The sequence below is a fragment of the Drosophila hydei genome, unplaced genomic scaffold (assembly GCF_003285905.1).
Source record: "Drosophila hydei strain 15085-1641.00,03,60 unplaced genomic scaffold, DhydRS2 tig00000001-arrow-pilon, whole genome shotgun sequence".
NCBI classification, from domain to species: domain Eukaryota; kingdom Metazoa; phylum Arthropoda; class Insecta; order Diptera; family Drosophilidae; genus Drosophila; species Drosophila hydei.
Window position 1 is genome coordinate 12336521 of NW_022045643.1, and position 18441 is coordinate 12354961.

Sequence of the window (18441 nt, forward strand, 5' to 3'; positions counted from 1 at the left end):
ATATTAGCTGCCACACATATGGTTGGTGGCCCAGCTGGCGGGCAGCGGTGTGTGCTGCGGGTGTGGCATGAAAAAGGGCTCGGGCCAGGGCTTGATGCATGTGCATCTTCTTGATAGCTCGGGCTAAATCTGGCGCATGTTGTGCGATGGCGCCGACGTCGTTGTTGAGCGTGTTTGTACGGCATGCCGCAAATTCATTATTATTTTACCCAACACCCACTCAAGCAGCTGTAGTAGCTGTATAAACACCCAACACATGAAGTAGATAAGCAGAGAACGAAGAGTTCTCCGAAAGTAACCTTAAAGCGATACAAGCGGAACTGATGGGAGTCCTTTAAAACTTCCCACACTCAGGAGCCACAAAAGGACAAACGAACGTGTAGCCCCATTTTCTTAATTAGTCCTGAGTTAATGATTATATTTACTGACTCATCACACACTGTGAGCATCTATCCAAATAAAAACTTTTAATTTGCTAAGAAATACAACTTTAATCTCTGACCAACGAAGCTGTAGGACAATATTTCAAGCAACTGCAACTGCTGCAATTTCTCATTTTAATAAAAATGCAAATGTCTTTTCCTCAAAGTGTTGGCATGATGCTGCCATCAGGTCCCCTACTTGCTCGCTCTTTTCCAGCAAATTTTCTCATATAAAACGTTGATAAAACTTTTTGAATTTTGCCCTTGGTAGCTAAAGCGAAAGAGGAGGAAAGCTAACGAATAACAAACAAAGACGAAAACAAAGGAAAAGGAACAGCCACATCCAATAAGGGAAATACGTTTTCAATAAGCTGCGAAACGATATGGTGATGAACTCTGGAAGAATTTGACTTCCTGGCCACCGACTTAGCTGAAAGTGTGGGAACTACTAGTCGTAGTAGTAATCCAAGTAGTAGTAGTAGATGTAACTGTAGAAGTATTGACAGCTATACTATAAATAGCAGTTGAAGCTGTATAAGAAGTAAAAGGCGTAGTAGAAATACCTCAACTAGTTGAACTATTAGCAGATGAAGTAGACGTAGTCCAATTATTGGCAGTTGAAATATAAGTAGGCAAGCTATTCGTATTTGAAGTGGTATTTGATGTAGCACAAGTAGTATTGGCATATAAAGTGTTTCGAGAGTAGTATAAGTAGTAGTCGTAGTATTATAATTAGTAAAAGTATTGGTAGATGAAAAGTTGGTTGATGTAGTATAAGTAGTAGTAGAAGTATAAGATGTAATAGAAGTATAAGTATTCGCAGTATAGAATTAGTAGTAGCAATAGTATAAGTAGTCGAAGTATTGGTGTATAGAAGTACTATAAGTAGTAGTAATATTAGTATTATAAGTAGTGGTTCTGGCAGTGGTAGTATAATTAGTCAAAGTATTGGTTAATGAAGTGTTGGTTGATGTAGTATAAGTAGTAGTAGTATAAATAGTAGTTCTAGTAGTGGTAGTATAAGTAGTCGAAGTATTGGTAAATGAAGTGTTTGTAGAAGTAGTATAAGTCGAAGGATTGGTGTATTTTTATACTAGTATAAGTAGTAGTAGTAATAGAAGTATAAGACGGTGACATTGTATAAGTAATAGTAGTATTTGTTATCTAGTGCCATGGGATATTGTCTGTTTCCATATGCTTCATATTGCAGCATATTGTACAAATTCGATTTAATTAAAATGGCAAGCAGAAGCATGGTAAAAATAGGAGCAGCAAAGGGTGTCCTCATATTTTAGAATACGTAAGCAGAGAGAATTTTTGCGGTATGTGAAGGGTTAATTAAGTTAAGTAACGGTCTAATATTGTTATTTTTACAAAATCTTTTTATTATCGTATCTGCAAAACAAAAAATAATTCTAATTTAATTATAATTCAAAACGAAAGTGAAAAGTGTGAATTTGTGCTCTCGCTTTTATATATGTCGATATATTGTCGACATTCCCGATAGTGGGTAAAAGCAAGATTGCAATATTGGAAAAACCTTTTTATTCCGGCATTAAGATGATATATATATATACAAAAACACAGCAAAATTTGAGCCTTGAATTTAAACTGGCCTACAAATTATCTAAATAGATTGTCAATCAGCGATTTTGCTTTCTTGAAATCGATCAATGCAGAAGTCGGTTATTTTTTTTCTGTTTGAACAGTGTTTGCTTTACCCGGAACAACTGCTTTGATCATGGAAACGATTTTGTTCTTTTCATTTGGCTTCGAGCTGGTACCCGCATCATTGATATCATCGCGTTTGCCACAGAATTTCTGCAGAGTTGTCTGAACTTTTTCCCCGCTACTCCCCACAAACTGCTCAAGCTTTACTTTATTCTTAATAATCAGAAATGAGGGCATACTACTGACATCATACTCTTCTGCGAGGTCCTCATGATCGTCCACATCGACTTTGACTATAACTAAACAGTCCTCGTACTCACTAGCGAATTCCTCAAGACGAGGTCCGATCAGGGCGCACGGGCCACACCAAGTGGCAAAAAACTCCACCAGAACATGCTTGTTGCCAGCCTCTGCAACGATCCTTTCAAAATCGTCTTTTGATTGTATGGTTATGACCTTTTTCGGTTTGTTTTTGTTGGCGGCGGCAGATGCCATGACTGGAACGTCTGTATATGAAATTTAGTCAGCCGAAAAAAAATACAATAATCTAAGATTTTTAAAGAAGTTTCAAGATCATCTGACTGACAAATATAACTAAGCTAAGACTGTGTCATAACAGCAGAGTGAAATCGGCTGGTGTTCATGGTGCTCAGCAAAGTGTATACCTCGCACTCTATCGCAGCTCGGTATTTGTTGTTCATCTGGTTCGAGCTTAGATTATTTATTAGGAGGAAAATTTAAGAATTAAGGGAACAAAAAAGCTTTGTACTGATTAAAGAAAAGCCAGATCAACGCAGCTGTCATAGGTGGAAAAAGAGCTAAGTCCGCTTTGAGTGCACTTCGACCATGCACCTACACAAGCCTTGGATTCTGTGAACTAACTTTTGTTGGCAGCTGCAGCTATGTTGCTTAGCAGCTTGTTGTCGTTTTTAGTTGTATTCTGTTGACTGTTTGCTGGTTTGCCCTGTCCTGCATTTGTCACAAATTAAGACAAATTCAGCGCAGCATACGCTCGCTGCACCCGACCGCCAACCTCACACTCGGAGCCTGCATCTGCGGTGCTCTATGTGTGCTGTGTCGTCTTTGGGCTGGCTCTTATCTTTTGAGTGTTTACCTTAAGGCTTTTGAATTGTTGAAGTTTTTTTTTGCACTGCTCTATACTGCGCAACAACGACTGCCACCGGGTATACTGATACAGTATAGCCATAGCCGTAAAAATGAATGAAGGATGAAGAAAGAGAAGTTCGTGTCTAAGTCTGGGGTATTTCTTGCTCGTCTCGTGTAGAACATTTTTACTTGGCTTTTTTTGTTCTGCTCCCAACGTGCGTTTTGGAGTGCTTCTTGCCGTCGTTTGTTGGCCAAGTTGTGTGCCGAAGAAGTGTCGGCTTAAAGCGCTTTAAGCATGCCACTACTTGACATTGAGCCTTCGTTAATAATCCGCTTGTTATGTGCATTGCTTTCGCCCACGCGCTCCTCAACTCTCTTGCATAACCTAATGAGCAGTGCAAAGAGACAAATGATAGCGTTTAACTGGTGCACACAAAATACGACCGGAAACAGCAGTAGTAGCAGCAGCAGCAACAGCAGCAGCAGGTGTAATACATAACATGCAGCAATAGCAACAGCAACAGCAGCAGCAGCAGCAGCAGCAACAACAACACGAACCGGTACAGTTAAGTGTATCAGTGTCAGTTTTTGTGCCATGTTGTGCAATCGCTTGAGCATCCCATTCAGCGCGCCAAGTGCGCGACTTCCGCTCGCAGAGATTTGCCGCCCATTTATCTCCCTCGCCCTGTCTCCCTATCTTCCTATCTCGCACAGCTGTCCCGCTCTACCTTTATTTGGGGTCTTCGGTATGCAGGCAAAGCGAAAGTGCTGACCTCGCTGTCGCACCTTGACACGCCGCGTATGAGCAATGCATTAAAATGGCGAATGGCAACCAAATAACTAGCGAAATATTTTCGCTAAGAGATAGAGAAAGAAATGTTCAAAATAAGAGAGAATAACAAAAGTCACGTATGTGGCAAGACAAATTGCGTCAAGTGCGGAGAATGCCACTTTCACTCACTTTCAATCAGTCAGTCAGGCAGTCAGGCATTCAGTCAGTCTGCCAGTCTGTCAGTTACTAAGTCACTTAGTTAGTCAATTATTCATTCAACTCTTCATTCAGTTATTTATATTGCGCATACGCCATGCTGCCAGCATATTTTTATTGCGGTCAACTGTGCATTGGGGTTGAGCATCAAATGCCTTTCTTGTCGCGTTTCCCACTACAAGGGCAATTCCAGTTTTTAGGTAAAGAATGGCTATGATGACTGCATAGTCAGGCTCTAACGATTGGGCCTCTGAATTGATTTCACAGTTTCAACTTTTAAAAAAATATTCATGCAGAAAGAATTTTTGAATTTGATTTATTTGCTCGAATGATTCGGCATTTTAATTGCAAATAAACTTTGCTCACAGAATTTATTCTTTGTTATTATACATTCATAAATATTTGAGTATTCTTTTATATTTAAATTTATTGTAGAGTTTTCACATTGGCTTAGAATTGTCCAGGGTATGGGTTAGTGCTGCTCTTTCATGTTTCTATGACTTCGTGCATTGTTGTAAGAGCTTTGACCAGAATAGCATGAAATAGTGGCAGTTAAAAGTGATTTATGACATTTTTACTTGGAAAATTGGTTTCGAGAAAAGAAATGTACATAACTTTCTTCAGTAACTGTAGAAATAAACTTTGCCTTGTAAGGACTTCAAAGAGCTTACGCCAAAAAGTATGTTATAAAAATGAAAAGACATGTTATAAAAATGAAAAGACTATACAGCATTGGCCAGAATGCTTTTGGTTGTCGTTTGGCTGGGACTGCTCACCTACGTAGCTTGACTCGCACAAAGCACGAGCACGTTTGGCCATGTTGTTGTGTGGTAATTGTCTGGTACAAACTGCTAACTGGCAGCTGACAAAGTGATGGACAGACCACAACAGCCCGGCCCACCCAGGTCACCCCAGCAACGATAAGAACAGGAACAACAAGCAAAATTCATTCCAATTTTGGCTTAACAAGTTTATGAGCTTTGACCATGGTGCAAATCGGTGCCTGCATTCGGACTTTTTTGAGTGTTTGGCATACAGCATCTACTTGCTTAGCCAGGACCTACATTTGCACAAGCTCTGGGCACTCTTTTAGTGCAGCTGCACTGAAGTGTCTCCGCCCAAAATCCCATTTACATTCATGCCGGGTCTATTGTAGTCAATTTCATGCACTGCCATTGCTCCTATCGCTGCACTCTCTACGTGTTCGTGGTTTATGTGGCAGGATGTTGTTGGCCCGTTGTTTGTCTGCCAGATGTGTTTCTCACAGTTTTGTCAACGTGCGAAATCTCTCAAATTTTATTACGCTCGAATTTTGAGGACCTTAACAGCCGACACAGCTGCCACAGCCGCGGCGCGCCGCGCCACGGTTTGATGGCGCTTAATGTCAGGCCATTACCGGGCGCAGGAATCAGGTCCAGCAGCCTGGCTCAACTTTCCCACTTTCACATGACAGTTGGCATTTTTTTGCCGACAAACCAAAACGGAGCTTATAACGAGCCGAGGAGTGGGGCAACAGCTAACCCCCGCTCTGGCTTAACTCTGCCTTACGCCCACGCAGCCAGATGAGCCCATACATTTTAACAAGCTGCTAATGTGGGCTTTATAGGGACTTCGTTTCTTGGGGCCTGAATTTGCGTGGCTTGTCAGCTTTAGCTGGGTTGCAAGACAAGCTATGACGCACAGTGGGCAAGCAAGCAACAAAAAAGAATTAATAATATCTTATATAATTTAATTTAATTATACCATTAATATATATAATACATATATAATATATATATTTTTTTTGTTAATTGCTGTTTTTATTTGCAATCTGTCTTATACTAGACAATAAACAAATTTGTTAACAATAATATATAATATATAATATATAATTTATTTTATATGTGTTACAATTATCTGACCTAAGACTCCATGGCGCTTTATAGAAAGGTTACCATTGTATTAAGTTACAGAGGAATTCTTGGCCTAAGAGCTGAACATAAATAAAATGCAGATTAAATAAGGATTTCTAAACAAATCTATAATAAGAAGAAAATATTTATGTATTTATTATTTTGTATTTTATTATAGGCAAATATCTTTTAATACAGATTATGTAAATATATTCACAATATATATGCATATAAATAACAAAATTAAACACATTTGCTAACCATTTGTAGCACTGTTTAAAGAATTGCTTAACTGAAATGCAAAATAAAATTGTATTAATACTGGGCTTTTAGCTGTTCCTTCCATGCTCGCTCGTCAAATTAATCATTATAAACTGGAAATATTTCACTAGTCCTATACCATGAGCTAGTTGCCATTCCAGGCAGCTTCAGCTCTTCTTAGCCTGTTCCCGACTAATCAATAAGTTTAATGTGCCCAGCAAAAGGCAAACGACGTCAACAGACCAACTGCTAAGCAGTCAGCATAAAAGACTTCAATCAATCAAGTGCGACAGCCGCAGCAGCAGCAGCAGCAGCAGCAGCAGACGTCGAAGATGGAGTTGCGAAACACGAGCTGACAATCGTTGTGGTAAGGGGACAAAAAAGGGTTCCCTGTGCACATGATCCTGTTGCTCTTAGGCATTAAAACCACATGTGCTTCAACACAAAACATTTTATGCCCCAGATATTGGTATGAGGAGGTGCCGCAGTGGCTTCTGCTGCTGCTGGTCCTACTTAGGAAGCTGCTGTGAAGGGCGGCTGCTACCACGGCTACCTCGGCAACGGTTCGGTTCTGTCTTTCTAACAGGCTGCGTCAACAAACTAAACCACTTTGAAATTAACACGTTACATTGACATTGACAGCTTTATGCGTGGCATGCCGAGTGTCGAGTGTCGAGCGTCGAAAGAGTGCCAACGGTGGCTGTCAGTTACAGTTTGAGCTAAAGGCGTTAACACAATGAGGGCGGCATCAAGGGATGCCAAACGATGCGGCAAATATGACGGTGGCTTATGGAGGTAACGCAATGCCGACGGAATGGCGGCCGGAAGACGCACAAAAAAGGCAATTTCCGTTGTGGCATAAACAAGACTAAAGACTGTATCTGGCTGTGTGTGTGTGCGTCTAAGTGCAACTGTGTGCGTAGTTTTTATGGGCTGGCATTCAGCGAAAAGAAAATTACCAATTCAAATGTCAGAAGTCGCGGCAAAAACGCGCTACACCTAACCCCACCTAACCCTACCCGGGCGCTGGTCTTGACGCAAAATTAAATTCAGTGTCAATTTGTTTTTCCTTTTCTTTTTTTTTTTCTGTATTTTTCAAGACGTGCATGTAACGACGGCTCAACTAGCATGGCTAAGCTGAATAATCAGTTGCTAAAAGTGCCCAAGACAAAGCAGAGCCAAATTGTTGTGTGAAAATGTCTGAAGTGCTTAAGCCAAGGAAACACCCAACTCAATTTGCTATTTCTTGTTGTTTTTTTTTTTTTGTTTTCTGTTGCCTGCCCACGATTTTTCAATGCCTTTTAATTTGTTGTGCGTACCCAGCCAAACGAATTTATGGCCCCAAAATTGGTTGCGGCCAGCCCTTTCAGCTCGCAGCGTCTGGCGCTGAAAAGTGCAAGTGCTGCAAAAGCAAACTGTGCGGAAACATTCAAGAAGTGTACATTTTTCCGCTGCCTGTTTTTTAATGGATTTGCTGAAAAAGGGTTGAAGTTGGCCATAGCTAGGCAATGGCACAATCAGTTGGCTTTAAAATAGTTCGGAATTAAAACGCCTTTTCCATCAACATTTCAGGCAATAAAGTCAGGTGACTATCGTTGCTCTGCTATCAGTGCCTTTTCAATTTATTATTTTTGTTGGAAATCTCACCATAAATAATAATAACTCAAATTCAAACTCCAGTTTTCTATTTGACTAAGCCAAAGTCAAAGCTTTTAACGCGCACAGCGCAATTGCAATTTGATGATGGACTAAGTTTTGAGTCAATATTTTGGTTTCCTCGCTTTGGCTTTGCTCAACACAATTTCATAAAATAATTGATAATTTAATTACAAATTTATTTCGTCTTAATTAATTTAATTAGTTTCTTACAGCAGCATCAAACGCATCAAAGTCCAAGTGTAAGCCTAGAAAATATCTTCAGCTGCGACATAATCTGCTATGCGCTGGTAGTTAAGGTAGCTTGGACTCATGCAGAAGTAATTTCGTAATTTATTGATAAACTTTTTTGATAAATTTCTCAAAGTTAAAGATTTTTAAACTATTTTAAGAAAGAGAACAACTTTTAATTGAAGGCTAGTCAGGTGAGCAGTTGCTCGTGGCTACTACTTAGAACTACGCTTACTCATGCCATCTAGAGATTAGAATTAGAATACCCTAAATAATAACTACGTTTACATGACTGGGCACTACTCAGTTTCTAGCAATTGCCTCGAAGTGGTTCTTGATTTATAGCCGGTGACTCGAACTCAATGATTTCGCAATTTGTGAATCGATTTTATTGGATTGCTAGCCTCTTGAAACAAAGTATAAGAGAGGTGCGGATGCACTCGTTTGGAGTATTCAAAGCCGAGGCTTCTTCTCTGCAATTTATGCCCTTTAGCTGCGCTCTAAAATTGGATTATATTGCGACAGCTCCTTTGGCATTCAGCGATTTGATGGCTATTCAATGTTGCTTTCTTACAGTTTCGTTGGCTGTCAGCGACTGTAAGAAGTAGAACAACAACAACAATTGATTTGTTGCATAAGCAATTTGTTTACACGCAATAAATTTACAAATCAACGATAATGCAATTTATTTGCGCACAGCCTGATATATTATACGACATTTTTTGCCGGCCATTTGCTCTTTATTGTTGCAATCGAACTTCGAGTATTTGTATTATTTGCCCTTTCGTACATTTTATGTGTTGGGTCGCAAAATTCTTCAGTTTATTGGACAAGTGTGCGAAGATTTATGAGTCTCAGTGTCAGTCCGTTTTTTTTTATATATTTATTGTGTTTTTTTTACTATAATATTGTAGAATAATTTTACATATATTGTGAATGAAATATTGGAATTCAATTAAGCGACAAAATTGTGAAATTAAATTATTAATGTGAAAATATTCAACAAAAAGGAAGCATCCATTAAATTTTATAATGTTTTGAAACATAATTAATTTTATTTAAGTTATTAATTTGAAATGTTAATCTTAAATCAGATTTAGATTCAGAATCAGATTCAGTTTCAGATTCAGTATCCCTTATTTTCTTCATTTAATTGTTCAGTTTGCCCCGTAGCCATAAATAATTTAATATAGACGCAAGTACATTATAACTGTCAAATAAAAATCAAATTTTATCGCCTTAGACAGCAGCTTCACCACTAACCGCAGTTAAGCCAAGAACCACAGCAGCAACAACCACAACAACAGCACAATAAGAAAGTTCAATTTAAGCTTAGTTAGATTTAACAGCCATAAGCAACGACTTCTTGTGTCGTAAATATTTACGATTTTACATAAAGTTTTATTTTTAAGCCGAACTGCTATTTCAAACTTTTTTCCTTTTTCATTTAGCCAAGTTTTTCACTTTTTTGTATACATTTTGTACAGTTAATTGAAGTGCGTACTTATGAACTTGGCCAGTTAGCTGCGCAGAAAAATGTTTGGAATTTCCCTAATCTTTTCTGTATTGTGTTTCCCCTTTTTTTCTGCTGGTGCTGGCGCTAAGCTGCATCTCATGAGCTACCGATTTGCTGCAGCCCTAAAAGAGCTATAAAGGGCGAAAGACCCACATAGAGATGCCGAAGAACATTGCAGCAACAAACTGCTGCGGAGTAAGTTAAAAATGTGCTCAAGCACTGCAGCAAGTGAAATCTTTCAGAGACAGCTGCAAATGTAAGTTTTTGTGCTGTGTTGAAACAGAAGTTCTCATTGATATGCAGGCCAGGTTGGTCTTTTTTGTGTACCGCGCCCAAAGGCCTTCTGACCTTCCGAGTATAGTGCTTATACAAGAATTATCAGTGCCTACTAATTGCCACACGTTTCCCATTTAGTATTCTTCCACATATATGGAACGTGATTCGCCTGAAAACTTCCACAGACTTTCAGTAGCTCTATGTACATATCTTCAAAGAGTTTCATGTAATGCACTCGAAAATAAGGCTGAGATTATTTTATCGTTCAATTATTGGAAAAGTATTATTTGCGGTGCTTACACGATAGCCGTAACTTATTGCTGTAGATTTGTTACTGCATTTGGGCTTTCTTTATGGGCACTTAGTGTAGATTCGTGTTTTACCTCACATGGCGTCTGCTTTTTGTCCTAGCCAAGCACACACGCGCGTGCCCTCTTGACAAACACACACACGCAGACACACGTATATGACTGCAATGTGCTGGCAAACATTTTAGCTCTTGGCAGGCTTCAATGCCCATGCTTAATGCTCATTGCCAGACTGTTGACATTTTAATAAAAATTATTTCAGTGCATTCGGCGCATTGCAGAACCGCCTCTACATGGGCCCACTGAAGGCTGCAAGAGAACGAGCTGAAGGAGGAGGAGGAGCAACTGATGCGGTGCCATTATGAACGCTTTGGAAATAGTGAATTCGTAGCTTATGCTCGAATATTTAAAGCATATAAAATTGAAGTGCACAAATCGTAAAATGCAATCTTTAATACTTGACTGTCATATTATATGATTTCGTAATTATTTTTCTTCATCAAAATATATTATATTCAAATGTTAAGCCTCAGGTCCACCCTCTTACAACTTAAGCTGAAGCACAGCTGCTGTCGGCTCTCTGCTTTGCCAGCTTCCATTTATTATCTCATTTGCGTATAATATTCCACAATCTGTAACAGACTACGCTGCGGCTTAAACAGATGTCCAACTTAACTGGATGATTCCTCTACTTCTGCTGAGCATTCATCATATTTATGAAAATGTATATATAATGTTGTATTAAATGTTTATTGAATTAGATTATTCCATTGTTATATTCCTCGCTTAATAGTTTGAGTTAATTTATGATGCAGAAGTAATTTTTCTGATCTTAGCCTCAACTGAAGATTTTAACTATAAATCTATAGTCATTATAAATCATGATAGATATTAAATTATAATTTTAATATTATTAGATATTAAATATTGAAATAAATAAATTTAAAGTATTTTTTAACCTTTAAAAGGTATTTTTAGACATTTAGCTTGCAACTTCTTGTTGTTCTGACAGACTGAAGCTTAAAATTTTCTTTCTCAATGCACAATTCATAACATGAATCAAACCGGCTTCAGTAGCACCCGAAATGTATGCAACAAAATGTTGCCAAGCATTGAATAAGCACAACATTTAGATACTTAACTGGGCTGTCAAGCTAATTTCAAGCTTTCGGGCAGCTGTGCAGCTGTGTGTTCCTTCGGCCAGTTTTTTTAACTCTACACTGAAACTTATTTGAAAGTAATAAAGTTTTATGGCACCAGCCAATTAGCAAACTACCGAGACAAAGACCGAAGCTGAGACTGAGACTGAAGCACAGACCGAGACCGAGACCCACTGGAGCCAATGAGAATACGAATTTAAGTCTTATTTAATGCAAATGCTTCAGCCTGTTTTCATTATTAGCCATTGGCCGAGCTGGCCATTGGTTATCAACTTATCAGTTGACTGGGCCTCGTTTAAGCACGAAGCCAACTTTGACTTTATCCTGATCAAAATGTCGGCAATTTGTTGACAGCTACAGATGCGATAAACTACCAAGCAGAGAGTATGGCCAAAGTGCTGGCAGCATCGTAAACTGGGCTTATTGTCTGTGGCCATAATTAATATGCTGCGTGCTTTGCCGAAGCAGCTGAACTCATTGATAAATGTGCGCTCAATTCTGGTCTCTCGTCATTTTAATGAGAAAATGTCATTTAAATCTAAGTTTATCTTGGCATTAGAGTTTTCTAGTTAATGGCGTAGTTAGAGAATTTATTACCAAGAGTGAATCAACATGTTTACAAATCAGTTAACAAAATCGCACTAGGCATTCGTGTGCAGCTCATCTTTGATACCTTTGCGTGCCAAACAAATCATATGAAAACAACTTTGGCATATCGTCTATCTCTCGAAGTCTTTTTTTATATTGATTTGAAATCAAAAGTCGAATATCTCATATTTACTTATATGGCTTGAAACGAGCTTGTTTTCTTGTTATTGCAAAAATATTGAATGAAGATTTGTTTTTTTTTGACCAATAACAAGAAAATATTTGTTTTGAAAACAACATTCGTGCTGCAGGCATTTCATTGAGTCGCTTTGAATGGCTTTTGAAGACACCTTAAATTAAGTAAATATTCTCATTATTTGATCCTCGTGTGCTTTTCTGTCGTAAGCAGGTGGTATAAGGTGCAAGGAGCAACTTGTTCTTGGGACTTGGTTTGTTTTCTTGTTGCTGAAGGCGTTGCTTTTATGGCGTCTTGATGTTTGCATAAAGTCGAGGTTAATAAAATACTTTTATATTTCACTTTAGTCTGCACATTATTAAAACTAGTTTTCCTTACACACACACACGCACACATACAAAGAGTCAAGTAGAACTAAAGGAGCTTTTAATTTAGCTGGAAAACTTGGAAAACTTTTTATGGCCTTGGGCAGCTGTTTGGTTATTAAATGGACGCACGTGCAATTTGCTTTATGGCTGACATTAATAAGCATTGTACACACGCACACACACACATACATACACATAATCTGGGATGCTTACTGAAAGACATGTGTGCAGAAACTGTGACAATTTGATGTGGCAAAGCTCTGCGCTGGTGTCCTCTCTTTGCCTACAGGCCAAAGTAGGAAATAAAATTTATATACTTATTTATGAAGCAACAATGAAAAGTCATGCAACATACAAATGCTGAGACCGGCAACAGCTTGTGGCAAATACTTTCAGATGTCACTTCCTTTGGCACTCTGTTGTAACTCGAGCTGCAAGCAGCTCCTCAACTGGCTTAAAGATGCCCTCGTATAGTTTGCTTGGGCCATCAGCCAATTGCTTTCGGCTTACTACAGCTGTTTGCCCCAGAGGAACATCTCATGATGATTAAAGCACTTTGTGTTATTGTCTTGTAAGGGGCCCTTTGACAATGGGTTTCAATATATTCGCCATTAGGAAAGGATTGCAATGTTCGACTAAATAAATAAGGATGCTGAGAGGTCATCAGTTAAAGGCTTGGACATGTCTCAGTTGATAGAGCGCAATGGTATTAAACGGAAACCATGGCTACGGGAAAGGAAGGAGGAAAAGAGATTGTACTCAATAAACTGTAATGTTAGGAAATGAGTTCCATTCAACAACCGTAATGAAACCCCTCTTAAGTCCATCTCTTGTTGAGTATTTGTTTTGTAATCCTTAAAGCTGCTCTCACGCCCGCACACAGACGCCCACAGGGCCATCTTAAAGCTCGGTGCAGACTAATCAAAGCTAATGCCTTCGGTCACAGCTCATTGCCAAGTGACAATAGAAGCGACCATGCGCCGACAAAGCTATTAATTAAAAGACACAACAAGCAGAGCGGCCCATATAAAATACTCGACCAATACCAAAGTGCTCGGATGTAAAAAAAAATACGACTAGTATCCAGCACAAAAGCAACAAATTAGCAACAGTCGTCCCCACATGGCCACTTCCCAGCCTAAAATACACTGAGAAAAACTATATTTTTTTTTATTTTCCTTATGACTTTTAACAAAATATTTCTTTGAAATAGAAATAATTTTGAAGTCTCCTCTACGCTCTTCAGGAATTTCAATAAAAATTCTAGATGTTCTAATTGGAATTGCAAAAGGAACTTTCTATTTTGTTATTTCTTTTTCCAGTGTACCAAAACATCCACTGCAAACTGTTACAAGGTCCTTAAGTCTTTTGTTCTGGCTACGGGACAGTCATACGTATATGTAATGTATATACATCTTTATATGTATATAGATTGGTATATATATATATATTTATATATAAAAATATCTTATAGCGTACTCTGATTTTCTGTTACGAATGTTGTTCAATAAATTGTTGCTTTAATTTAAATATTGATTTTGGCACCACAGCCTCGAGCCTCGAGCAGGCCCAAGCAAATATGTACGACCCAAGCAGGAGGCGCCGATCTGTGTGTTTCTATATGAGCTCTGTCCTTATTTTTGGCCAACTCGCAGCGAGCAAACATATTCAAGATTCTGTTGATTGTTGAAACGCAAACCAGGAACGAAACTTCACGAAAATGCAAAACTTCAAGGAACAGACACTCACAAAGGGAAAGAGAAAGAGAGAGAGGGAGAGGGACGCAGGCTACTAGACCAATAGACCTAAAAGCAGAGTCCTCTGCTGTCCATACTCGTTTATGAAAATTTCATAGAATTTCTACGAAACGTTCTCGTGTCTGTGGGCATTTGGCATTCCAGTAACTGTCGAAATTTCAATTGCATTTCATAGTTCGATTTGAACTGAATATGGACTTAGCTGTAACAAAGGCGAGTGAATTTATAATGGAAATCGCTGAGACACGATAACTTAATCGCAACATAATCTTATCGATATCATTCACATGACATATTTAATGACTCTAAGTGGCTATTATCGTGTCTGGTTCGAGCTCGTTTCTGCCAATCAGACATATTTATGGTCCTTGACTATAACATTTTCTGTAGGTAACACATTGCCTCTCAAGTTTCAGCTTACTTTTCTCATTCGAATTAAAATAAAATTTGACCCAAATTAAAAATAGTTTAAAGAAAGCATTAGACACATTAGAAAAGGTATCAAGGAAATTTAAAATAATAAATAGATCGACTTATAGTAGATTTATTGCACATATATCGCAGATTAAGTTAACGAGAGACTCTATATTCAGTGGGCTGCTTCTTGAAAAATTAACAAGCTTTTCCCCACTTATCTTCAACAATTATTGTTCTATTTCTCTCTATTTTCCTGACTTTTATGACTAGTCTGTTTCTTATACACTAATGTGCATTGTCCTCGATCTGCAAGAGTATAAGAGTTTGAGACTTGTACTTTAAGGTATACTAGTCTGAGACTGGGCTATTGCTTAGCAGACGCAGATCAGATTTGATCGCCGAAATGAATACCAAAATTTCAGTTTATTGATCATGTCAATGATAGTTGTTAATGACACTGATAATGTGGCTAACATATTCCTTTAAGACCCAGCAGTTGAGGAGAATGACAATTTTTGGTAACATTGCCCAGAAAAATATGATCTCAGGCTGATTTGTCAGGGTATCTCTGGGTCGAGCTTAGCCAACTCATGCACAGTTACTAGTGTTATTCTTATAATATTATTTAGTTGGAGATAAGATTAATTCGACCATAAAGTGGGCTATTGAGCGCAATTCAATTATGACGGAAGTTGCTCGACACTTTGCCTTTTTTAATAAAATGGAAACCTTAGACAAATGCGTAAAAGACTTTTTACATTTTTGCAACTTACAAACAGAATTACGGTAATTGTGAGCGTAATTAAATGAATTAGACAAGTACGTGTAAGTGTGTTATTTTCAGCACATTAAGTGCCGCTGCAGCCGCTGCTGCCACAATGAGGCATGGATGAGGGGGCGGACTCGTTGGCAGCTCGTTACTGACTTGAATAGTGAATGACTGACACCCGCTGCTCTGTCAGCCTCTCTGTGGGGTTAGCCAACATAAAGACAATCATTTTAATTGAAGTGCCACTTGTGCCGTGTCCGCCGGCTGTGCCAAAATGTTAAGGGCAAGCGGACGCGTCTACTCAGTGAACGACCAGGAGGCAGCGTGAAGGGGTCAAAACTAGCGCTTAATAAAAACTTTTGTTTTTTGTTTTTAGTTTTTCTAGCATGTACTCTGTGTGTGTGTGTGTGTGGGTGTCAGTGAGATACATGTTTCTAATTTGTTATTGTATTAATTAGAACTGCGCTCACAAATCTGTTGCCATAAAACTTTACAATGCCAGCTGTGGCATCACCATTAATCTCATATTATCAGCTATTTAGGAAGTTGGCAATGTTGGTCGGTATCCGTTTTTGTAATTTGCGGCTTTGGCTCACTTTAGATTATATCCGTGGTAAAATACACTAAAATAAACAACCACTCGTGATGCTTTTAATCAACCGCTTTTCCTATAAGCATATGGTATACGAGTCTGATATATATATATATATATTACATTGATGGCTTGAGACAAGAGTGAAGGGGGATTAGATTCATATAAGAAATTTAGCTTTTTGCAAGAATCAATCAATCTCTAAATCGATATTATATAGTTAAATGAAGCGTGGATATACTCTCAAATACCAAGTTAAATAATAATAATCATATATATAAAATGCATTGATTTGAAGCTTTGCTAAATACTAGCTTACATAGAAATTACCTAATTAGCTGGGCTACATAATGTACATATAAAAATATATTTGATGGCTTTCATTTCTAAATGCAGTTTAACTGGAATCTTGCTGAATGGCAAATGGCAATCGTTGTAATTAATAATATATTCTTATTGCATTAAAAATGATTCTGCATTTACTTTTTTATATTATTTTTTCTTTATATAAGTATCAATTCAGTGAGCTCTCTTTACATATTAGCAACAAGATCTTATATTAATTTATATACAGAGATATATTCATATACAGATATATATGAATATACATTTTGCATTTCACGTTAAACAACTGTTTTTGTTGTACAAGATATCAATAGAAATACAATAAATTACAAATATATAATATGATTTATGCTTCTTCTTTCAATTATATCGCATTTTTTAAAGCCTATTTTGTATGAGTTTTCATGCTCCTTCTGTACCCAAAGTCGACAAGAACTTTTCAGTTTTAGTTGTAAAAAGATGATTTTTAATAAAGATAAATATTTTGCACTGAAATGGGGGCTTGCCTGTGCAGCTACGTGTAGTAACTGAAGCAATATTAATTTAAATGTAAGCTAGGCAATTCGCATAATAAAATTGCAAAAGTTGCTGACTATTTGCCTAATAAATTGGCAAAACAGTTGGGCAATAAGTTTACCGTGGAATAAATTGTATAAAAATTAAGTCGAAGTCGAATGTAGATGATATTCATGGTGAGAGTATTTTGTGAGGCTTTTTGCGGGCTTATATATAAGTTTCAAAATATTTCAAAGGAATCGTTTAGCATAAAGGCATATGGAAATTGTATGCAAGCATTGGTATGCCACTTTTAGCATAGTGTGTGTGTTGGTGTGTGTGATGAATGTAGCTACAAAATGGCCGCATTCAGCGCGTGCTAGTTCACTTCTTTCATGCATATGTTGCATTTAATTTAAGCAAATGTATTGAAGGCAGGTGAAGGTGTGCGTGCGTGTGGCTCAGGCTGTGGCTGTGGCCGTGTTTGTATGTGTGAAAGGTCATTGAGCGTGCGTCGTTACTGCATATTCGCATTTGACGCACGGGCTGCCTTCACTGTTAATTATACTTGTCGACACTCTCATTATGCATAAATATGGATAAAGGTGAAACATGGTTTTTTTTGTGCTTTACGCTCGACCTTTCCATGTAATGTCCTTTTTTTTGCTGGACGCGATCCTTCAGTGTTACATTCTTGCCGAGGGTCTTATATTATTTTTGTGAAATATGAAGCAGCATAATTTATATAAAACTTACTACATTTTTATATATGTATTCATTTATTCTTATAGACTTTTCTTTATTTCTCAAAACATATAGGCCATATGTATAAATGAAGTGTAGAGAATACACAGGTTTGTCTCTGGAAATACTCTATATTATTCACTATAATCAAGCTCAATTGTCCCATTATCCGTGTCTTGTATAGAGGAGATGTCCATAAGGGTATTTAAGCTTCGGCCAGTCAGAAAAGGTCATTCTCTATAGCTATTTTTATTCAGTAATAATATGAAAATTAATCACTCAGCTGAGTCCGGGGGAGTGAGCATAAAAGACCTGAGCAGAAAATGTACAACAAATTTATATGACTTTTTAATGGGCATCTAATTAGCTCATTTCGTAGGCAAATGTTTGCCTTTTCGGCGCATTTTGTTTACCTTTCTGATGAGGCAATGTTTTTGTTGTTGTTCTTTTTTTATTTATATTTTTTGGCTGTCATTGTTGCAGCTTTTATTGGTATTTACTTTTGTGTATTTGAGTTTTGACGCGTTTGCTCTTTACGCGTTTTACTACGCGCGCGTAACACGTTGCGCATACGTAATGTAGAGGCGCCTCAAAATGTGCTGCACGAAAATATTGTGAGCCTAATGAAAATTGCGCTGCTGCAGCCGCTTCAGCCTCCGCCGTGGACCAATGCAGCAGTTTT

General features: G+C 38.0%; 2 protein-coding genes across 5 annotated transcripts in view; both read right to left on the reverse strand.

Annotated features, from left to right (window-relative positions):
* The window catches only part of LOC111599825 (venom dipeptidyl peptidase 4), a 76895-nt gene that overhangs the window by 19263 nt on the left and 39191 nt on the right, over positions 1-18441 (reverse strand). The gene's annotated exons all lie outside the window — the stretch shown is intronic.
* LOC111599833 (thioredoxin-2) lies at positions 1953-2692 on the reverse strand. Its single transcript, XM_023315626.1, has one exon. The coding sequence runs from the start codon at positions 2586-2588 to the stop codon at positions 2109-2111; it is 480 nt and encodes a 159-aa protein (XP_023171394.1). The 5' UTR covers positions 2589-2692; the 3' UTR covers positions 1953-2108.